This window comes from Sapajus apella, unplaced genomic scaffold (assembly GCF_009761245.1).
Source record: "Sapajus apella isolate SASKATOON/1434 unplaced genomic scaffold, GSC_monkey_1.0 scaffold62, whole genome shotgun sequence".
Taxonomy (NCBI): domain Eukaryota; kingdom Metazoa; phylum Chordata; class Mammalia; order Primates; family Cebidae; genus Sapajus; species Sapajus apella.
Window position 1 is genome coordinate 15,233,864 of NW_022437002.1, and position 24,302 is coordinate 15,258,165.

The 24,302-nt window shown below is 41.5% G+C and overlaps 1 protein-coding gene and 1 long non-coding RNA gene across 5 annotated transcripts in view; one reads left to right on the plus strand and one right to left on the minus strand.

The window, feature by feature from the left end:
* CFAP57 (cilia and flagella associated protein 57) overlaps positions 1-24,302 on the plus strand; it is an 84,643-nt gene that overhangs the window by 13,914 nt on the left and 46,427 nt on the right. For all 3 annotated transcript variants that reach the window (XM_032247209.1, XM_032247207.1, XM_032247208.1), the window contains exons 5-11: positions 751-958; positions 2,013-2,165; positions 7,719-7,858; positions 8,641-8,806; positions 9,858-9,971; positions 19,053-19,265; positions 21,220-21,393. In XM_032247209.1, the coding sequence (XP_032103100.1) occupies positions 751-958; positions 2,013-2,165; positions 7,719-7,858; positions 8,641-8,806; positions 9,858-9,971; positions 19,053-19,265; positions 21,220-21,393 (1,168 nt within the window). The remainder of the gene's footprint in view (positions 1-750; positions 959-2,012; positions 2,166-7,718; positions 7,859-8,640; positions 8,807-9,857; positions 9,972-19,052; positions 19,266-21,219; positions 21,394-24,302) is intronic.
* The window catches only part of LOC116529403, a 29,446-nt gene that overhangs the window by 3,264 nt on the left and 1,880 nt on the right, over positions 1-24,302 (minus strand). The window contains exons 2-5 of one of the 2 annotated variants that reach the window (XR_004259489.1): positions 21,209-21,342; positions 19,022-19,130; positions 18,683-18,728; positions 6,055-6,141 (exon numbers count right to left, since the gene is read on the minus strand). This is a non-coding gene — a long non-coding RNA (uncharacterized LOC116529403). The remainder of the gene's footprint in view (positions 1-6,054; positions 6,142-18,682; positions 18,729-19,021; positions 19,131-21,208; positions 21,343-24,302) is intronic. The other variant, XR_004259488.1, reaches the window with a different exon arrangement.

A 24,302-nucleotide genomic window follows, 5' to 3' on the forward strand; every position in this document is an offset into this window, starting at 1 on the left:
CCACTGTAATAGAGATGCCATGTTACCTCTGTGACAACCAGTAACAATCATATCCCCTGTGTATTGGCATGTACCATTGCATGCACCAGATACTGCTTTATATACTTTATAGATTCTTACCTTATTTCATACTATGACCATGCCCATTTTGTAGACAAGGAAACTGAGGATCACAGAGGTAAGTGGGCTACCCAAGATCACTGTGCAGATAAGTGGTGGGCTCAGGAGTCAAACCCAGATCTCTCTGATGCCAGAGCCTGGGCCCTCAACCCCAACGGCATCCTGTAGATTCTTCTTCCTCAGTAACCTTCAGTCCTCCCATTTTCACTACCATTCCCCGCCCATGCCAATGGCATATCCTTTTGTTGTTGTTGTAATTATGTAGGAACCTCCTAAAGAGTCCCCATAACCTTCTCGGAGCTGTGTTCACAGTCCTTCAGCCCTGGGGTCCAGGCCTCCCAGAACGAAGCCCAGATTCCTTGGCTTGGCCCAAGCATACCTGCGGCTGTCTTCCCCTACAGCTCTCACCTCCATCTACTCCACACGCCCCAAGCACTCTCTTGCTTCTGGGCTTGGCCATGTGCAGTTTATGTACAGTTCCCAGGCCAAAAGGTAGCATTTGGCTGTGGAAAAGGGGATCATTGGGTGGTTTCTCGCACACCCAATGACACCCTTCTTTCTGCTCCCCAGCAGAATTCATCTCCTTGAGATTGTCTCTGTATATTTTGTATGCTGTTTCTTTGTTTCCAGCCTGATTGAATTTCCGCCAGTCAGTTCCCCACTCCCTTCCTATGAACAGATGGTGGCGGCCAGTAGCCACAGCCAGATGTCCATGCCCCAGGTGTTTGCCATTGCAGCCTATTCAAAGGGATTTGCCTGTTCTGCTGGGCCAGGGAGGGTTCTGCTGTTTGAGAAGATGGAGGAAAAGGATGTTTACCGTGAGAGCAGAGAAATCAGGGTAAGGAGGGAAGAAAAAGCAAAATGGGGGTCCTGCTGGCATTTGTTCCCCAGCAGCCGTCCTCTGAGAAGACATCTGATGGGGAGGGATGGGATGGGATTGCTGAGCAGAAACGGCGAAATGATGACTTGAGATATCTGTCCCGAAAGAGGTTTTGGGTGAGGTGAACAGAACTGGAGTTTAAAATAGGAAAGTTGACCAGTCATGTTGGCTTATGCCTCTAATACCAGCACTTTGGGAGGCGAAGGCAGGTGTATCTCTTGAACCCAGGAGTTTTAGACTAGCCTGGGCAACATGGCAAAACCCCATCTCTACAAAAAAAAATAAAATAAAATACAAAAATTATGAGTTCAGGAGTTTGAGACCAACCTGGCCAACATGGCAAAACCCCATCTCTACTAAAAATACAAAAATTAGCTGTGCATGGTGGCACATGCCTGTAGTCCCAGCTCAGGTAGGAGAATAGCTTGAACCCTGGAGGTGGAGGTCGCAGTGAGCCAAGATCATGCCACTGCACTCTAGCCTGGGCAACAGAGTGAGATGCCATCTCAAGATACACACACATACACACACACACGCACGCACGCACGCACACACGCACGCACTTAGCCAGGCATGGTGGCACGAGTCTGTAATCCCAGCTAGAATTGCTTAAACCATGGAGGTGGAGGTTGCAGTGAGCCAAGAGGTTGGTGTACACAGCACTCCAGCCTGGGTGACAGAGCAGGAGTCTGTCTCAAAAAAAAAAAAAAAAAAAAATTAGCAGGGCCTGGAGGTGTGCACCTACAGTCCCAGTTACTTGGGAGTCTGAGGTGAGAGGATGGCTTGAACCTGGCAGGTGGAAGTTGAATTGAGCCAATATCATGCCACTGTATTCCAGCCTGGGTGACAGAGCTAGCCCCTCTCTCAAAAAACAAACGAACAATAGGGGGATCCCAGGAAGCAGCCTGGTCTGAGAGTCTGTATGCTAAAGTTATCCAAGAAAACTCTGAAAGCCTGAGGACACACTGACACCATGGGGACATTACTGATAGCTGTTTTGCATCTTGAGCAGCTTCCTGTGGACCCACAGAGCAATGACCCAAGTCAGTCTGACAAACAGGACATTCTCTGCCTGTGCTTCAGCCCCTCAGAGGAAACTCTGGTTGCCAGCACCAGTAAGAACCAACTCTACAGCATCACCATGTCCCTGACAGAGATCAGCAAGGTGAGTCTTCCCAGCAGTGGTCCTTCCAGACCAGGTTCTGTGTGCTTAGCTGGGGTTCTGGTCACCATGTGGACAAATTTTAATCCAAATAAGTTAGCATAAACTCATGCACCCTCTTCATACAGAGCAAAACAAAATTCTAATTTTAAGATGTCCACACAGAAGCATGCAGATAGACTGAGTGGGACTGAGATTGCTACCGTAACTTTGGAGGACACAGAGGCATTGTCTATCAGATTTAAATCCCACATATCCTTTTACCCAGAAATTGAATTTTAAGGCATTTAATCTACTGTTCTCTTTGCTCATGTACACAAATACGTATATATAAATATGTTTCTTTTTCCTTTTTATTGTTTTAGAATAACAAAGAAACGATATAAATACACTGCAGACATTACAATAAAAAAGCACTGTTAAAGACAGAGATCATATTGTACTTAAAATGGCTCAGAACCAAGAAGATACTACAATCTTAAGTCTGCATGTACCTCATACCATGGATTCAAAATATATAAAGCAAAACTGGACAGAACAATAAGGAAAACAGACCATCTACAATCACAGTAGAAGATTTTAACATATCTGTCTCAGTAATGGTGCTTTTTAAATGACAGCTTAATTGAGTTATAATTCACATACAAATTGCCTATTCAAAGTATACAATTCGGTGGTTTTTAGTATATTCAAAGTGTTATGCAACCATTACCATAGTCAACCTTGGAACATTTGTATCACCTCAAAAAAAACAGCCCAAACCCTTTAACTATTATTATTCCTCCATCTTCCTGGTTATCACCCCTCTCCATCCCAGCCCTAGGCAACCACTTACCTACTTCATGTCTCTATAGATTTGCCTATTCTGGACATTTTATACAAACAGGATCATAAAATTTGTGGACTTTTATGACTGGCTTCTTTGACTTAGCGTAATGGGTTTTGTTGTTCTGAAACAGGGTCTCTCTCTGTCACCCAGGTGGGAGTACAGTGGTGCAATCATGGCTCACTCCAGCTTTGACCTCCTGGGCTCAAGCAGTCTTCCTCCCTCAGCCTCCCAAGTAGTAGGGCTACAGGTGCACGCCGCCACACCCAGCTAGTTTTTGTATTTTTAGTAGAGACAGGGTTTTGCCATGTTGCCCTGAGCTCAGGCAATCCACCTGCCTTGTCCCCCCAAAGTGTGGGGATTACAGGTGTGAGCCACCACGCCTGGCCAGCATAATGTTTTCAGAGTTCATGTTGTATGTTTCAGTACTTCATTCCTTTTTTATGGCCAAATAATATTTAATTATATGGATATATTATATTTTATTCACCCAATTTGCACATTTGGGTTGTTTCTGCCTTTTGGCTTTTATGAATAATGCAACTAGTTTTTATGTGGACGTGTTTTCATTTCTCTTCCTAGACGTGGAACTGCTGAGTCATACGGTAACTTCATGTTCGGCTATTTGCGGAACTGCTATACTGTTTTCCAAAGTGGCCGGACCATTTTATATTTCCATAAGCAGTATATGCGCATTCTGATTTCTCTCTATCCTTGCCAAAACTTGTTATTATCTTTTTTATTGTAGCCATCTTAGTGGGTAAGAAGTGGTATTTCATTGTGGTTTTGATTTGCATTTACCTGGTGATTCATGATGAACATCTTTTCATGTGGATTTGATCATTTGTAATTCTTCTTTGAAGCAATGTCTATTCAGATTTTTTCGCCCATTTTAAAAATTGAGTCATATGTCTTTTTATTATTGAGTTGTAACAGTTGTTTATATATTCTAGATATAAGTCCTTTATCAGATACGTGACTTGCAAATACTATCTCCCATTCTGTGGGTTGTCTTTTCACTTTCTTGATATTGTCCTTTGATGAACAGTTTTCAATTTTGACGAAATCTAATTTTTCTATTTTTCTTTTTGTTGGTTGTGCTTTTGGTGTTATATTTAAGAAGCCAGTGCCCTCGCTGAGGCCATGAAGATTTACCTCTATATTTCTTCTAAGAGTTTCATAGTGCTAGCTCTTACATTTAGGTCTTTAATCCATTTTGAATTCATTTGTGTATATGGCATGGTATAGGGGTCCAACTCTATTCTTTTGCATGTAGATATCCAGTTGTCACAGCATCATTTGTTGAAAAAACGAGTCTTCCTCCATTGAGTAGTCTTGGCATCTTGTTGGAAATCAGTTGATACATGGGTTTGTTTCAGGACTCCCAATTCCGTTCCGTTGATCTATCTGTCTATCTTTACACCAGTACCACACTGTCTTGATTACTGCTGTTTTGTAGCAAGTTTTAAAATTGGGAATTGTGACTCTTGCAACTTTATCCTTTTTCAAGATTGTTTTGGATAGTTTGTGTCCCTTACAATTCCATATGGATTTTACAGTCAGCTTTGCAATTTGTACAAGAAACCATCTGGGATCCTCATAGGGACTGCACCAAATTTATAGATCAGTTTGGGGACTGTTGCCATCTTAACAATATTAAACCTTCCAATTCTAGAGCATGAGATATTTTCCATTTATTTAGATAGTCTTTAATTTGTTTCAAGAATGTTTTATAGTTTTCAGAGTATAACTTCTGCACTTCTTTTGTTAAATATATTATGAAAAATTTTCTTCTCTTTGATGTTATTGTAAAATTGAATTATTTTCTGAATTTCATTTTTGGATTGTCCATTCCAGATATATAGAAATATAATCAATTTTTGCGTACTGATCTTGTCTCCTGCAACCTTGCCGAATTCACTTATTAGTTTCAGTAGTTTTTGTATTAGGTTATTTTGGCATTGCTATAAAGAAATACCTGAGACTGAGTAATTTATAAAGAAAAGAGGTTTAATTGGCTCATGCTTCTGCAGGGTGTACAGGAAGCGTGGTGCTGGCATCTGCTTCTGGTAAAGGTTCAGGAAGCTTACAATCATGGTGGAAGATGAAGGGGGAGTAGGAGTATCACATGGCAAGAGCAGGAGCAAGAGAGGGAGATGAGAGGTTCCACACTGTTAAATAACCAGATCTCTCATGAACTCACTCATCACCCAGGGGATGTCACTAAGCCATTCATGAATGATATGCCCCAATGATCCATGCACCTTCCACCAGGTCCCACCTTCAACACTGGGGATTACATTTCAACATGAGATTTGGAGGAGAGAAATATCCAAATTTTATTAGTTTTTTAGTGAATTCCTTAGGATTTTCTGTATATAAGATCCATTTTGAATTAGTTGGTGTGCTTAATGGTGTCTCACATTTTTCTGAGGCTCTGTAAATTTTTAATTCTTTTTCCTCTCTGTTCTTCAAATTGCTTAATCTTTATTGATCTATAAAGTTCACTAATTCTTCTGCCAGTTCAGATCTACTCTTGAGCACCTCTAGTGGATTTTTCATTTCAGTTGTACTTTTTAACTCCAGAATTTCTATTCTCTTATAGTTCTATCCCTATATTGATGAGATCCTTTTATGCTTCTCTATTTGATGCACATCATTTCTATCTTTACTGCTTTATATACGGTTTCCTTTAGTTTTTTTAAACACACTTGGAATGGCTAATTTCAAGACTTTGGGTGCTGTCATAGGGAATTTTGTTGCCTATGAACAGAAAAATGCAAATTAAAACAATTCTGAGATGCTTCTTTACAAGAAATTTCATGATTATATTGTCAAAAATTAAAAATCCAGTTATCACCAGAGATGTCTGAGGATGGGGGAGAATGATAATCCTAGCATGGTGATAATGGGAGTATAAACTGACACAGCCATTCTAGCAAGGAATCCGAAAGTTCTTGGTCAAATAGAGAATGCATGTACCTTGTCATCCAGTAGTCTGCACTGGATACATACCAGGAGTCTGATCCTACAGAGCCGTTAAAGAACATGGACAAAGATATTCACCATAGTGTTTGTTGAAGATGGAGAGTTGAAGATAATCCACATGTTCATCCCTAGTGGTAATGGAGAAGTAAAGTAGCTGGATGTGTACTGTAGAATATAAAACACCAGTTAGAAGCAGTAAATTATACATACTGCAACATAGACAATTCCTTAAAAACATAGTGTTGAGAAGAAAGTAAAAAAGTACAGAATGAGATCTGAAGCACAATGTCATTTATAGAAATATAAAACACATGTATATAGTCAGTGACATACATGAAATCCATTTGTTGATGCCTACTTATGGCATCAACAGAAGTGAATAGGGAGGGACAGAAGTGAAAATTGAGAAAGAAAGGAGTGAAATAAAATAAAATTTGTCTTATATGAATTTATGATGAATCTACACAAGTCTGCTTCTGAGATGCAAAATAAAGAAAACAAAGACACAGAAATCAAGGAAATAAGAGATAATGTCATCAGATGAGATTTAGGATTGGAAGAAAAAGGTTGGAACGTTTGAAAAGAGAGAATAAATAGTATGAAATACTTATCTTGGATGTTTAGAGTGTGAACTTATTGAAAAATATGGTAGAGTTACCAGGCAGGGTTAAATGCCCACTGGAGGTTTGTGGTCATGCATTTGCAATGAAACCAGTAAGTCTGCTTGTGTGATTCCCCATCATTACGTGACTCCTCAGGCAGAGGGGTAAGAGAGAGCGTTCCTTTTGTTTTTAAGACTAGAGAGATCTGAGTGTATAAAAGCTCATAGGAATGTGCTCATAGAGACAGGCAGGTTGAAGATACTGGAGAAAGAAAGGGTGACAGATGGAGAAGAATAACAGTAACCTGTGCCTGCCCCCCATCCAGGATAGCATCTCTTTCTTTGAGATAGTGAGGTCTACAGCCATCCCACCCTGAATGCACCTGATCTTGTCTGATCTCAGAAGCTAAGCGGGGTTGGGCCTGGTTAGTATTTGGATGGGAGACACTAGGGTAGGACTGAGTGGATGCAGATAAATTTGTAAGTGGCAGAGGGCCAGGATTTGAAAAAAAATTCCATCTTAGCCTTTATCTTGGCTTGTGAACAGACCTAAATATGTACATCTCATTAAATTTCCCAACTGTCACTTCTCATTCAGGTGTTCCAAAAACAATGCCTCTGAAGACAGATATCTGTAACCTACATAACCAGTGCAGTAGGATGCATTTCAATTTAAAATCATCCATCCAACTCTCATTTGCTACTGGTGATAATTAGTACAGTCTCTCCAGGGAGAAACTTGGCATTACTTATCCAGATCCTTGAAAATCATTCATACAATTTTTCCCAGTTTTCCACTCCTAGAAATGTATGCTAAGGAAACAATCAGAGAGAGACACAAATACCTGTGCAAGGATATTTAGTCTAGTATTATTCCTATAATAACAAAAATTGGAAGCCACTTAAATGTTCCTACGATAGAGGAAGGGTTAAATTAAATTCTAAGATATCCATAGAAGAAAGTATTTTACTGCCATTAAAATAATGTTAAAAATAATATTGGCTCAGGAAAATATGCGTAATATTCACACAGTTTAGCCACAGCCTGATTCCCATGCAGCCAGTCTAATAAATGTTTATGGGAACCAATTAGAGCTGACGTTGCTCACTCTGCGGATCTTGTTCTGTATGCCTTCTCTAGGGGGAGGCTGCTCACTTTGAGTATTTGATGTATCCATTACACTCAGCATCCATCACCGGTCTAGCTACCTGCATCCGAAAACCCCTCATAGCCACCTGTTCTCTGGATCGATCCGTCCGCATTTGGAATTATGAAACAAAGTAAGGAATGAGAGGCTCGCCTCTTTCATATGCAAGATTCCAGATGTTAATTTGTTTATGTGAATTATTTTAATTATAGTGTTCCAAAATTTAATTACTTAAAAGCTTTCAGTTGGAAAGGATTTTTTAAAAATCAACTCAGCCTACCTGTTTCTCACTCTTGCATGGGCTGGAAAACTACTTTGTGGTTTATTTAATGCTTACCACATGCCAGACACTGGAGACATGAAGATAACACCCCAGTCTCTCACCTTCTTTCATAAACTCCTGTGTCCCTCCAGCTCTCCTATCCCCTTGTTTCCCACAGGAACTGCACTTTGCTTCATGGAGCTCCCCAGACCATTCCTTCCTTTTCTTTCTCTGAGGACATCACTATCCCAACCACCCCCAGCTCCCTCTGATTTTGCCTTCTGGCACAGCTTCCCCGGGAATCTCCAACCCTAGATAGACCCCCAACCCCCACTGTTTCCTTTGTTCTTATGTGCAACTTCTGGGGCTTCTGGGGAAAAAACACTTGGACAATATTCATGAATTTTGGAATCTACACACACAGAGCTCTGTCTTCAGCATCGCTAGACAACACCTTGACCAGTCTCCCTATCTACCATACTCCATGCTGGACATCATCCCCTAATAACCAAAATCTAGAAAAGAGAGGAACCAATAATTGCAAACAGTAGTGTATTTCAAATACTCTGATAACAATATATATCAGATACAGTGGATGACTGGAGGGATTTAGTGAGCTAGGCTTATAATTCACTAATTGATCTTTTTCACAGCACTCTGGAACTATATAAGGAATACCAAGAAGAGGCATATTCCATCAGCCTTCATCCATCTGGACACTTTATTGTAGTAGGGTTTGCTGACAAACTACGCCTCATGAATCTACTCATTGATGATATACGTTCTTTCAAAGAATACTCTGTTAGGGGATCCAGAGAGGTAAAAAATCCACTGGGGACAAAGTCCAGTTTCTTAGAAAGCCACAGCTGAAAAATCAGGAACTAACATGATCTGTGGAGGTGGGACCAAAATCTGTCTTGGAGAACTATAGTGGCTTAAAAAGACAGGGAGGGGTAAATCCAGTTCTTTTCCCAGCAGCCTTACTGAGTATATGGTTCCTGATTTTTCAGCTGTGGCTTTCTAAGAAACTGGACTTTGTCCCCAGTGGATTTTTTACCTCTCTGGATCCCCTAGCACGATCTCGGCTCACCGCAACCTCCGCCTCCTGGGTTCAGGCAATTCTCCTGCCTCAGCCTCCTGAGTAGCTGGGATTACAGGCACGCGCCACCATGCCCAGCTAATTTTTTGTATTTTTAGTAGAGACGGGGTTTCACCATGTTGACCAGGATGGTCTCGATCTCTTGACCTCGTGATCCACCCGCCTCGGCCTCCCAAAGTGCTGGGATTACAGGCTTGAGCCACCGTGCCCGGCCCATCCCCATTTCTTATGTCTGCCAGAATATTTCACTGAACCTAAAACCTTGTGAGATCCCCCATGATGAGTCCTATCTGTAACTGTGGAGCATTAACAAATATTTAAAAAGAAAAGTAATTTCAGAATCAGAGTCACAACTAGGAAGGTGAGGTTGGAGATTGGGAGGAGCCAGGGCAAACTAAGCATGAATGGTGGGAGGCAGTAAAGAGCTCAGTAACTTTCCCCGAGATGACTTGCGGAAACAAGGCAATGATTTCAGGAATTACTTCCCCAGCTCTGAAATGTGCTTCTACAGGCAAAATGATTGCTTGTAGTCCAAACGGCTTCATGATTTGTGGGCCTGGCAGCGCCAGCATCTGGCCACTATGAGTTACAGGAATAGCGAAAGTGTCTGAAATTGTCAGCCACCCCTCAGTCTCATTTGTACCTTACCCCGACTCCCACCCCTCACACATAGTCTCAGCCTGAACTCGTGAGGAAAAGCGACTCTTGACTGTAGCTTCTAATCAGACTGCTCCCTTCCTGCTTGCTTGCTCTTTTGCTGTCTTTCCCTAGTGTTCCTTTAGCAACGGAGGTCACCTGTTTGCTGCAGTCAATGGAAATGTGATTCACATTTACACCACCACGAACCTAGAGAACATCTTAAGCCTGAAAGGACACACAGGGAAGGTAAGTGAGTGAACAGTGTCCGGGGAAACAAGGGGCACAGGGCCGAGCATCCTGCCAGCCAGTGGGATTCAGATGAACAAAAGACCGGTGGTTCCTTTCCTCATGGGTTCACTATCTGTTTGGGGAAGGGGACAGTAAAACAAATGCACAGACAAATGTCATTACTAATTGCAGTTCCACTGAAAGAAAAACATGGTGTTGTTATGAGAGAAATAATGGGCCGGGCACAGTGGCCCACGCCTGTAATCCCAGTACTTTGGGAGGTTGAGGCAGGTGGATCACGTGAGGTCAGGAGTTCAAGACCAGCCTGACCAACATAGGGAAACCCCATCTCTACTAAAAATCCCAAATTAGCCGAGCATGGTGGTACATGCCTGTAATCCCAGCTACTCAGGAGGCTGAGGCAGGAGGATCGCTTGAACCCGGGAGGCAGAGGTTGCAATGAGCCAAGATCACGCCATTGCACTCCAGCCTGGGCAACAAGAGCAAAACTCCATCTCAAAAAAAAGAAAAAAGAAAGAAAGAATGAAGTGGGTAGCATACTTTAGGTGGCTGTATTTGCAAAGGCTTGGTAGGAGTTAATCAGACAAAACTGGTGGGGATAATCATTGTAGATGGGGGTCCAAAGACCTGAGATGTGTCAGAGGAAGGGAAAGTCTGTGGGCCTGGAATGTGGAACCAGGATAAACCATGCAGTAAAGAGGGGCTGGGACTGGAGAGGTCACAGGGGCCCAAATGCATGGAAACTTATAGGCCTTATAAGTATTTTATACATCATCCTTCTTGTTCCTTGAAATCACTGAAGACTTTCAGGACAGAGAATGATGTGACCAGATTTGCATTTTAAAGGATTATTTTGGCTGCAGAGTGAAGACTATTAGAGGGGGCGAGGGTAGAAATGGTAAGGAGGCTATTGTGGACATCTACACCATAGATAATAGTAGTGGTGGTACAGTTAGGGAGAAGTTGATGGATTCAAATGATTTTAGAAAGTGAAATCGTGGCGGCTCATGTAATCTGAGCACTTTGGGAAGCTGATGCAGGAGGAATCACTTGCACTCAGGAGTTCGAGACCAGCCTGAGCAACATGGGGAGACCCTGGCTCTACAAAAAGTAAAAAATATTAGCCACGTGTGGTGGCACACACCTGTGGCCCCAGTTACTTGGGAGACTGAGGTGGGAGGATCACTTGGGCCCAGGAGATCAAGGATGCAAGGTCCGTGATCACACCACTGCACTCCAGCCTGGGTGACAGAGTGAGACCCTGTCTGAAAAAAAACAGAAAAAGAACAAAAGAAAATAAATCATTAGGTCCTAGAGTTCCAGATTAGATGTGAGGCATGATTAAGAGGGAGAGGCGTGGAAAAGGTAAGAAGTCAGCAGATGAATTTGGAGAGAAGAGGCCACTGGAAAAGAGAGACATTCTAGGCAGAAGGGCTTGCCAGCGATGATGAAATGGAGGCATGAAGCTGGATGGTGCTCTTTGGTTCATATGGCTGGAACACTGGACACTTTTGAGTGATGATAAAGAGGGAGTAGGAAAGATTGGCCGCATGGTAGAAGGTAGCGTGTGCCACGCCAGGGAATTGGACTTTAGCCTCTAGGTAACGAGAAACAGTGAAAAGGAAAGGATTTAAGCAAGAAAGTAATGAGATCAGAAAGGTAACTCTCTAAACAGCACTGAGGAACAATTAGAGTGGAAGGAAATTGGAGTGATGGAGAGCAGCTAGGACATGAAGGTGAAAGTTGGGTTAGGAACTAAACCATGACTTTAGTAGCGGAGGCAGAGAGAAGAAAGAGATTTAGTTCCATTTTGGCCATGTTACATTTGATGTGCCCAGAAGTGTGAGGGGTGTGTGTGTGTGTGGCAGTCATGGGAGAAGTGAGGGCTGAATATGAAGATTTGGGGAATTAGAGAGTAAGGATGTCAGAGGCATAGATTAGATCACCAAGGGCCGATGTGGAATCTGAGAAGAACATTGGACAGGAGAGGGGAGACCAACATTTAAGAGACTGGTGAAAGAAGAGGAGCCAGTGAAAGACTGAAAATGAAGATACAAGGAGAACTTGGAATCACATAATTGTCTCAAAGAAGCCAGGGAACTAAACAATTTCTGAACGGTTGAAGTGGTCAGTGGTACTAGATATCAGAGGGAGGTCACGTGAAGTCCAAAACTGACCATTGACTTTAGCAAATAATAGGTCATTGAGTATATGGTTCCATCCCCATTTTCTTATGTCCACCAGAATATTTCATTGAACTTCAAACCTTGTGAGATACCCCCATGATAAGGAAAAGTAAACATGCGTGGGAAGTGAAAGCGCTACGTAAACACAAGCATTTTTGTTTGTTTTTGAGATGGAGTGTCACTCTGTCACCCAGGCTGGAGTGCAGTGGGGTGATCTCTGCTCACTGCAACCTCCACCTCCTGAGTTCAAGCGATTCTCCTGCCTCAGCCTCCCCAGTAACACAGGCATTATTAATAAAAGCTCCCAAGCCTCAGCTTCAACAGTGTAATTAGTCTCCAAGTGACTGTGAAGATGCAAATAAAGCCCAGAAAGTGATTCCGATGCCCTAGCTCATGAGTCCAGGAAAACAGCCATTTGTTTCATCACTTTACAAGTACTTAAAACACTGGTCTCTAATTAGGGGTATGTGTTAGAATTACATGTACAACATTTTTTACAAATACAGATACAGGATGAAGCTAAAGCCATGCATACAGGGAAATTGGTAGCTTTAAATACGTATACTGCATTGGAAATGAAAAAAAGATACGTAAGCATCCATCTCAAGAAGTTAGAAAAAAAATAGCAAATTAAATTCAAATAAAATAAAAGGCAGGAAATAAAGATAAGAGCAGAAGTTAATAAAATAGAAAACATAAAAAAGGTCATCAGAAAAAAATTTGATTCTTTGAAAACATGAAATGGACAAACCTTTGGCATGTCTGATCAAGAAAAAAGTAAAAGTGAGGAGATACCAATAACCAATAAAAAGGGATATCACTAAAGGTCCTATAGACATTAAAAAGATCTGAAAGGGGCCTGGGCACAGTCGCTCACACCTGTAATCTCAGCACTTTGGTAGGCTGAGGTAGGTGGATCACTTGAGATCAGGACCTTGAGACCAGCCTAACCAACATGGTGAAACCCCATCTCTACTAAAAATACAAAAATTAGTCAGGTGTGGTGGTGCACACCTGTAACCCCAGCTACTCAGGAGGCTGGGGCAGGAGAATCACTTAAACCTGGGAGGTGGAGGTTGCAGTGAGCCGAGATTGCGTCACTGCACTCCACCCTGGGCTACAGAGTGAGACCCTGTCTCAAAAAAAAAAAAAAAAAATCTGAAAGGCTATTACAAACAACTTTATGCAAATAAAGTTGAATGTATAGATGAAACTGAAAAATTCCTTAAAAAATTGAATCTGTAACTTAAAGTCTTTCTACAAAGAAAACTCTAGGCCCAGATCTTATCACTGGAGAATTTTATCAACGTTTAAGGGAAAAAAACAAATAACACACTAATCTTGAAAAACACTGTTCTAGAGAATTGGAGAAAGAAGAAATACTTTCCAATTCTGTTCTATAAGGCCAACATAATTGTAATACCAAAAGTCTGTCAAAGATACCACAAGAATAAAACTAAAATAAGTTAGTCTTTTTCATGAACATAGATAGAAAAGTCCTAAACAAAACATTATCAGACCAATCCAGCAATATGTTAAAAAGATAATACAACATGACCGAGATGGGATTATTCCAGGAATGCAAAGTTGTTTTAGATTTTGAAGTCAAATAATGTACTGTACCACATAAGCATAAAAGAATAATCAGATGCTTACCTCTGTAAATGCAGATACAATAAAATTTGACAAAAATTTAACATTTATTTGCTAAATAAAATAAAACAAATATTCTTGAACTCCCGGCCTCAGGTGATCCGCCCGCCTTGGCCTCCAAAGTGCTTGGATTACAGGCGTGAGCCACCACGCCCGGCAAAATAAAACAAATATTCTAAAAAATTTTTGGAACAATTTTTCAACAAATTTTTGTTCTAAAAAATTTTAAGAACAGTCTAGTCATATTCATGATGTTTTTAAAAAGCACTTAACAAACTAGAGATAATGGGGAACTGTCTTAAATTTTTTATGATATTTACAGAAAACCTACAAGTAGTATACTTAATCATGAAATTATGAAAGCATCCCTCTGAGATGAGAACAATGTGATGCTTTCTGTGAGCCTTTTACTGAGTCCTAAACCAGTGCACTAAAGTAAGAAAAGGAAATGTAAGGTATAAAGATTGGAAGTGAAGAAATTAAACTATTACAGATAACATGATTGGGTATGCAGAAAATTCAAAGAATGTTCAGATAAATTAATAAAATTAGTGAATCTAGGAATATTGTTGGAAATAAGTTCTCTATATTTTTAAAAGTGCATTTTTATGGAATAGTTACAAACAATTAGAAAATGCCATTTAAGAGGTGGGGATGGGGCTGACAAAGGAGCTAAAGATATGGCTGATAGGGTAGGAGTCATGGAGATACCCAAATGGGTGTCCAGTGGGTTGGGAGACTGGTTATTTATGGGTAGAGTGAGAGAATAAGCAAACCTATCAAAGATAATGGGAGGTAGGTCTTTCACAGTTGGAGAAGGGAGCTACAAATATATAAAGGGGCAGAGGCAACAACGAACCTTGTGGTTGAATTGAAATTGGAGGTATCAATGTGAATTTATGGTTTTTGATACACAGAGATATAGAAAGCTACAGATCAATATTCCTCACAAACATAGACTCAAAAATCCACAATAAAGTATTGACATATTGAATCCAGCAATATATGAAAAGAACTAGACCTCGCTACCAAATGGGATTTATTCTAGTAATGCAAGGCTGGTTTGTCATTCAAAAAGTATTGTAGTTCACTATATTAACAGGTTAAAGAAGAAAAACCAACTTCAAAAAAATGGACATCAAATATTTAATGACTTAGTTCCAGGGAAATGTAGAAACTTCACTCTTACATAGCTCGACTCAGTCCTACCCGTTGTTGTACTGTTGTTACCCACGTTACATCTTTATATGTTACACACCCAGCAATGCATTCTTGATAATTATTACTTTATATAATCTTATTATGTCTTTTAAAGAAGCTAAGACAAAACACTGAGGGCAAATGTAAATTTCTAAACCTGCTTGCTTACCCTTTTGGTTCTTTTCATTTCTTCTTGTGGATCTGAGTTACATCTGGTGTCATTTTCTTAACCCAGTAAAGCTTTAGTCCTACATTACCTTTGTACTGTTATTGTCAAATATATTCTATTTGTTACATTTCTACATGTTATAAGTCAAACCATACTCTCTATATATAGTACTTTTGCATATATATGCATTTGCTTTTTAAATCAGCTTAGAGAATAAAGATGGTATAATATGCAATTATACTCTTCATTACCTGCATAATTACTCTACTGTGCTTTGGTTTGTTTGATTTTCCTTTTTTGTATGAATTCATATTACTGTCTGGTTACCTGCTCTCAGCATGAAGGACTTTCTTTACTATTTCTTGGAAGGCAGTTCTTCTAGTAAAAAATTTTGTAAGATTTTATCTGAAAATATCTTTATGTTCATATTTATCTTCATGTTTAAAATATGAAAATATGGTTTTGCTGGATGTAAGTTTTTTTTTCCTACTCTCAGTATTTTGCATATGTCTCCTACTGCCTTCTGGCCTCCTTTGTTTCTGAGAGAAGCTAGATGTTATGTGATTAATCATTTTTCTCTTAGGGCTTTCAATATTTTCTTTTCTTTCTTTTTTATTTTTTTTTGAGACGGAGTCTCACTCTTTTACCAGGCTGGAACACAGTGGCGTGATCTCGGCACACTGCAACCTCCAACTCCCAGGTTCAAGCGATTCTCCTTCTTCAGCCTCCTGAGTAGCTGGGACTGCAGATGCATGCCACCACACCCAGCTAATTTTTGTATTTTTACTAGAAATGGGGTTTCACTATGTTGGCTAGGATGGTCTTGATCTCTTGAGCTCATCATGTGCCCACCTCGGCCTTCCAAAGTGCTGGGATTACTGGTGTGAGCCACGGTGCCCAGCTGGCTTTCAATATTTTCTTATCTTTGGCTTTCAATATTTTGTTTTTGATGTGTCTGGATCTAGATTTCTTTGCATTTATCCTACTTGGAGTTTATTGTACTTCTTGGATGTGTAGGTTTATGTTTTTGAACAAATTTGAGGTTTTTCAGCATTATGTGTTTGAATATTTTTTCAGTTTTTCTTTCTTCTCCTAGTGCTCACATTACACACAGTACACATATGTGAGTGCATTTAATGGTTGCCCACATTTCTCTGAAACTCTGTTGATGTTAGTTTTTCTTAATTATTGTTTCTCTTTGTTCTTCAGATATTGCACAATCTCTGTTGATCTATTTCAAGTTTGCCAGCTTAAAGGTACTGTTGAGCCCTTCTAGTGAATTTTTCATTTTGGTTATTGTACTTTTCAACTCCAGAATTTCCACTCAATTTTTAAAATATTTTGTCTTCTTACTGATATTCTCTATTTGATGAGACTTGTCATCATACCTTCCTTTAATTATTTAAGCATAGTTTCCTTTAGTTCATTGAACATATTTGTATTAACTACTTTGAAGTCTTTGCAAAATCTACCATCTGGGCCGCTTCAAAGGCAATTTCTATTGCCTGAATGCTTTTTTTCTTTCTTTTTCTTACTGGTCACATTTATTTGTTTGTTTATGTTTCAATTTTTTGTAGGCTGAATATTTTAGACAATATGTTGTAGCAGTTCTGATATGTGTCCCCCCAGGAGATTGTTGTTGGTTGGCTGGCTGATTATCTGTTTAGTGACTTGGCTGAGATAATTCTGTAAAGTCTGTTTCCCTGTAGTGTGCAGCCTCTCATATCCTTAAACACAGATATTTTTCATTTTTTTCTTTTGGCCTTGCTACCTAGGGCTGCCCATGAATTGCCTAAGCTGCTTATTAGTTACAGATTGTACGTGAACCCCCTCAGTCAATTAGATTTTTACCTTTTCTACCAAATTTGTGTGTGGCTTGGAAACTGCTATCATAGTTCAGAGAGTTAATAGCGTTTGCATCATGTTCAGCCAGAGACTGGTAGTTTGGATGTCCCCTCTCTCATTGTACATAAGGGGATACAGCCTTGGGCATGCACACAGTCTTCCAGGTTGCGAGGGCTGAATATGATTTCATTTTTAAGCCTGACCTCCTAGGAGATGCCTCTGGGTCAGGAGAGCTTACTGCTCAGCGTTTGGTAGGCTGTTGTGTTTGGTAGGCCCATTGTGCAAGTGAGACTCTGCCCTGTGTTAACAGGTCTTTGTGTAGCTTAGGAGATGCTTTCAAGTTTTCCCACATCCCACTCTGACTGCGCCTGAATTAGTACAACCTAGCACATAAACAAGGCCTTCCAGCCCCTAGAGCTGTCTGTTATCCCTGAAGAGCTCTTTTTCACTGTCTCTTTCCCATGTTCTCTGTCAAAATTCCACTGCTCTATATCATTTTGCTTATAGCCTAGAGTTATTAGCCTCCTCTTAATCACTTTCCACTAAGATCTCCGTTGTTTTAGAAAGTGTGCAGAGGCATGGGCTTTTCCATGTTCTATTCCAAATAAAGTCAGTCCCCTCAAGCACAGCTCCCTGCCTTAGCACCTGACTTTCCCATGGGCAGAACCTTTGCCTCACTGCACCAGAGCTGATGCAGGGACGTGCATTTCCAGGAGTAACATCCTCACTTCTGTCAGTGACACTTGAGGGTTTGTGTGTGTGCGTGCATGCATGCGCCTGCAGGTGTGTAAGCCCTGGTCTTTCTGGCTTGCCCTTCATGGCTTGGAACTTTCATCCTGTGAGCAAACTGCGTCAGGAATAATTGGGGCACAGTTATTCTCAGTATGTTGAACTTAGAGTGGAGCTTCTTCCAACAAGTGAGGATGGGCAGTGGGGAAGAGGATCTGGGCACTCTTGGCCACACCTGCTTGGAATAGAGCTTCTGCCACATGGGGCTAGGGTAAGAATAAGAAATCCCAGCAGTTTGCCTTTCTAGACTGAAATCATAGCCCAAGCTATGGGGAGAAGGAATCCCTTGCCTTGGCCACACCTGCCCAGAGTGCACAGCAGCGAAGTTTCTGGAACTAAGGCCATAACAGAGTAAGTCATGGCTCAAATGCAGCAGACTCTGTTCTTACCAGGATTGAGTATATTTTCTTGAATAAATGTTTTTCTGTTTGCTCTGTTCCCTGAGGACAATTTCTAAAGACATTTTATTTGTTTTAGACAGGGTCTCACTCTGTCACTGAGGCCGGAGTGCAATGGTACACTCACAGCTCACTGCCGCCTCAGCCTCTCCAGCTCAAGCCATCTTCCTGCCTCAGGCACATGCCACCATGCCCAGCTTATTATTTTTATTTCTATAAAGACAGGGTCTCACTATGTTACCCAGACTGTTCTCAAACTGCTGGGCTCAAGGGATCCTCCCACCTCAGCCTCCCAAAGTGTTGGGACTACAGGTGTGAGCCGCTGCACTCAGCCTTCTAGAGACTTTAAATGAGTGTGTGTGTGTGTGTGTGTGTGTGTGTGTGTGTGTGTGTGTGTGTTTGTGTGTGTTTAGCATATTTACCATTTAACCTACATTGTCGGAGAGAAAGTCAAATTGAGGTCCTTACCCTTCCATTCCAGAAGTCCACCCTCTCTGGGCTATTTTTGAAGGTTCTGTGAACATATAATTATGCCAAAAACATTTTGAAAAAACAGCAATAATTGGTTGGTTCTAGCATTAAGAAACCTGTATGATTCAGTCTTTAACGTTCATAAAGTGAAAAAGAAATGGGAGTGTTTCATCTTCAGTAATTTGCAAGCTTCATAGAAAACAGAATATTAGCATTCACAAGAAGCCACATTTTGTGCTGACAGAAGGTTCTACAGCACGAAAGGACGTTCTGCTCTGTCTAGGGGAGCACCTGAGGGGTCTGCACCCTTATCGATGTTAGAGGGTGTGTGCATACCCTCTTCACTGGGTATCTTTGTCTCCTGCAGATTCGCTCAGTTGTGTGGAATGCAGATGATAGCAAACTGATTTCTGGTGGCACAGATGGTGCTGTGTACGAATGGAATCTGTCCACAGGAAAGAGAGAGACAGAATGCGTGCTCAAGTCTTGCAGCTACAACTGTGTTACTATCTCCCCCGATGCCAAAATTATCTTTGCTGTTGGAACAGACAACACCCTCAAGGAGATTGCAGATTCTTCGGTGAGTCTGTCCCCGCCCCACCTCTGGGCTGCTGCATGGATCTGCAGGGACAGCCTCCCGTGTTTACAGCAGAAAGTATGCACGAAACGAGGGCCTCCGCTTACAGGGCCCCTTCTTTCCGGGATAACGTCAGGCTCATCGTTCCTTTTGGATTAGCTCAATTATCGTCACTTCCTGAATTTCCTGCCCAGGTCCCTCCTGACTGGGTGAAATTGTAGATTGTGGGGCTCTTTTTCATTTCCATTGTACTTGCTGTCTGTAACTTCCACCTTCCAGGCACGGAGGTCATGTCATCTCTAAACTGCAGTTACCCTTGGTCTGCACTTACTTTCCTGGGGTAAAAACCTAGCTACAGCATGCACTGAGTAACACCAGGGACGAACCGCAGAGACTCTAAGATTAGAATGCCATGAGAGTATAATGCCAAATTTTCACTGCACCTTTTCTGTTTAGATACACAGATACTTTCCATTGTGCCACAGTTGCCTACAGTATTCAGTATAGTCACGTGCTGTTCAGTTGTAACCTAGGAGCGGTAGGCCCTACCACATAGCCTAGGTGTATAGCAGGCTGTCGCAGCTAGGTTTGTGTAAATACTCTCTGATGTTTGCATGACAAAACAGCCTAACCATGTATCCCATATCAAGCGATGCAGGACTGTGCAGTCAGCTGCTATCACCTAGCCTTGCCACTGTATTCTTTTGAAATCCCCAAACTCTGAAACTGTACAGTTATGTTGGGCTCCAGATAGTGAAGGGAAGAGAGAGGAGCTTAGCAAGGATGCATAACATAAACACGGCCTGTGCGCTCCTCCAGCTGGCTCCTCCGGCGTTTCCTGTGACTGGTGCCTGGGAAGGTGCATAGATACCACGGCAGCAAACCAGCCCAAGGAGGTCTCCCCGTGGTTGGAACACAGCTGAGAGTATGGTGACTCTCCTGTGTACCCCAAGTATCCCAGTCCTCATTCAATAGCAGTTATCAGTGCTCTGCCAAATAAAGCCCTTTTAGCTGGCACACTGCGTGGTGCACAACGTTCAGTAAATATGTGTGTAGCTGGGAGGGTGGAGGAGTGTGTGGAGGAGCGACGGAATGAAGGGGTGCTCTGAGAGTACAGCAGTCCCCCTTATCCACAGTTTTAGTTTCCCGTGGTCAGCCAAGGCCTAAAAACAGGCGAGCGCCAAACAGTAAGATATTTTGAGAGAGAAACCTCATTCACATAGCTTTCATATGGTATTGTTGTAACTGTTCTATTTTATTATTAGCTATTATTCATCTCTTAACTGTGCCTGATTTATAAATTAAACCATATCGTAGTTATGTATGTACAGAAAAAAGACGTATATATAGGGCTCTGTACTACCTGTGCTTTCAGGCATCCACTGGAAATCTCAGAACATACCCCTCGAGGATAAAGGGAGACTAATGTATAGTTTTGTTTATGTAATAGGCATTAATAAATGCTTACTGAACACATTTGTGACCAATATCCCATTCGCATTTTGAAATGCACCCAAGCATAGCAGTCAAAGCAGAGACTGGAGCCCACCTAGGTACATGAGTTGAAGCAAGTCCCTTGTCACACAGATGGCCCATCGTCTGTAGACTAAGGGTAACAGTTACTGCCTCGGAGGGCTTTGTGAGGACTGAATGAGGTGCAACGTGGAGAAGGCACAGAACAGTGCTTGGCACAGAGTCAGTGTGATATGAGGTCTCTCTTTATCAGTGTTACTCCTAACTCGTGAAACTGGTTATTCACTAGCAACACAGCTAGAATATCTAGTTTGTGCCTTTTCTGTGCTAGGCACTATTTCAGATGGCAAAAGGGATAGAAAAAGCATTTTTTAAAGACAGGCCCCTAGGGATGCTGTTAGAGGAGAGGGAGGGAGAGAATGGCACCGGGACCCAGGGGCCACAGCTCGGCCCCTCACACTGAGCAGAGCTACCTGTGTCCCAGATCCTTCGAGAAATACCGGCGTTTGACGTCACCTACACAGCCGTTGCCATCTCGCATTCCGGACGCATGATGTTTGTGGGCACCTCGGTGGGAACCATTCGTGCCATGAGGTACCCTCTGCCCCTGCAGAAGGAATTCAATGAGTACCAGGCCCATGCTGGTCCTGTCACCAAGGTGAGCAGGGCTCTGTCCCCAGGAACCCAGTCCCACACCTGCCTGTCACATGCCTGCTTCATCCCTTCAACTTCCCAGTGGCTTTTCTGTGTCCTTACTCTCTCTTCTTGTTTATTCATGATCGTTCATTGAATCAACATCTGTTGACTACGAATAAGCTCTTTGTTTAAACTACTTCCAGGAATTTAGCCTAGGAAATCATCAGAGATACACCTAAAAATGTATGTATTGCGTTTTCGCCACAATATCCTGCATACTAAGGAGCCGTTTGGTGGATGCCGTAGCTGCCATGAGTGTGGGCTGCGCTTGACCACAGCTGCCTCCTTCTCCAGAAAATGACCCCAGGCTGAAAGGAGCCATAGCCCAGAAGCATAGCTCCTACCGCTCCTTGAGGGTACAAAAGGCCACCCCGGGGCAATACCATGAGCACAGATTTGTAAATTGTCCTTCCACTCCCCCTTCTCATAAAGTCGTGTCTGTGATAACAACCGTCAAAATGTGGAAGCAACCAAGTATCCATCGACAGATGAATGGATAAGTAAAATATGGGATGTCTATACAATGGAACCGTATCCTGCCTAAAAAGGAAGGAAATTCTGCAGTGTGCTACCACACCGATGAACCTTGAGGATGTTATGCTAAATTAAACAAGGCCCACCACAAAAAGACGAATACGGTATGATTCCACTTTTAGGAGATACTTAGAGCAGTCAGAATCACAAAGACGGAACAGTGTTGGCAGGGGCCGTGAGGAGGAAGGAATGGGGAATGATCATTTCGTAGGTACAGAGTTTGGGTTTTGACAAAAGGGTTATGAGGGTGGTTGGTAGTGATGGTTGCAGAGCATTACAGGTGCATTTAATAACACTGAGCTCTACACTTGAAAATGGTTAAGATAGCAAATTTTACAGAATGTGTATTTTACCACGATTTTAAAAATGAAATAAAAAAGAATGATCTTGCATGCGAAATGGTCGCCAAGAAATCATAGCCAATAGTAAATTAAAGGTTATTCATAGTCTGAAAAAAAAGTAACATCTGTATCTACACTGACCTGCTGAAAAACAGGCACTGGAAAGTGTGTGTCTCCTCTTCCTTACTCCCTCCTTCCACAGGTTGAATGACACAGCACCTGAGGTTTTTAATTATGTCCCAAACTCTGTAGTGGCTTACCTACAACACTAGCAGGATTAAGAAAAGATTTTCCTTTATAAAACAGAACATTGCTGTATCAAGCCTGGGCCTTGGGTCCAGAGGAAATTTCTACAACATATTCCCCCTCTTCCCTTCAAATCTACCAAGTTTTGTGGATGAGGTATTTATTTTTCTGATTATAAAAGCAACGCATATTTATTTTAGAAATAAAAATTCTCATAATAGCATCATCATTATTTTGATGCATTTCCTTCTACATTTCCATGCAGGTGTGTTTTAAACAAAATGAAGATCTTACTGTGAGGCCACTCTCGTTACCTGCTTTTTTTTTTAACTTCACGCTACTGTAAATTTCTCCATACAATTAAATATTCCTCAAAAGCGTGATTTTAGTAGCTATGCAAATATCCTATCATATGGTGGGCTGTAACTTACTAACTCTTCTCTTGCTATTAGGCATTTAAATTATCTTATGATCTATAATGAATAGCCCAGTTTACAAATTTATATGCACCTCTCCGATTCTTTCCTAAGACTAAATTCCTAGAGAGGGAGAGAATTCCTTAATGCAAGAGTATTACCATTTTCAAGATTCTTGACACATATTGCTGATTGTAAGAAGACGTTTTTTGTAGTTAACTCTTTTAACTTGTTATGCTGAAATACTTACAGATTTCAGAGGAAATTTTAAAGGGTACAGAGGTCCTATGTATCCTTCACTCAGTTTCCCTCAATAATTACATCTTATTGAACTGTCAGCAAAATATCAAACCAGAAAATTGACACTGATACACTGTGTATATCTAGTTCTGTGTTATTCCTCACATGCATAGTTTGTGTAACCACCACTAACATCACAATATAGAGCCATTCTGTCACCACAAAGATCTCCATGCTACCCTTTATAGGGTACAGTGGCTCACGCCTGTAATCCCAGCACTTTGAGAGGCCAAGGCAAACAGATCACTTGAGGTCAGGAGTTTGAGACTAGCCTGGCCAACATAGTGAAACCCCCATCTCTACTAAAAATACAAAAATTAGCCTGCCATCGTGCTGCACACCTGTAATCCCAGCTACTCGAGAGGCTGAGGCAGGAGAGTTGCTTGAACCTGAGAGGGAGAGGTTGCAGTGAGCTGGGAGATTGTGCCACTGCACTCCAGCCTGGGCAACACAGCGATACTCTATCTCAAAAAAAAGAAAAAAAAAAAACGAAAAGTTATTTCTTCAATCTAATGTTTGCACCTGTTAACCAATCTCTCTTTATCACCCCACCCACCCATACACTCACCCCTGGTATCTGTCATGCCACTCTCTACTACCTCCATGAGGTCAACATTTTTTAGCTTCCACATATGAATGAGAATATACAATATTTTTTTTTCTGTACCTAATTTATTTCACATAACTTCTGGATGGAAGTTCCATCCACGTTGCTGCAAAAACATGATTTCATTCATTTTTGTGGCCAAATAGTATTTCAGTGGGTGTATAAACCACATTTTCTTTATTCATTCATCCATTGATGGACACTTTGGTTGATTCCATAACTTTACTATTGTCAACAGTGGTACAATACAAATGGGGAGAATTCAAGCAATTCTCCTGCTTCAGCCTTTCAAGTAGCTGGGATTACAGGCATGCACCACCATCCTGGCTAATTTTTGTATTTTTAGTAGATATGGGGGTTTCACCATGTTGGCCACGCTGGTGTTGAACTCCTGACCTCAAGTGATCTGTCTGCCTTGGCCTCCCAA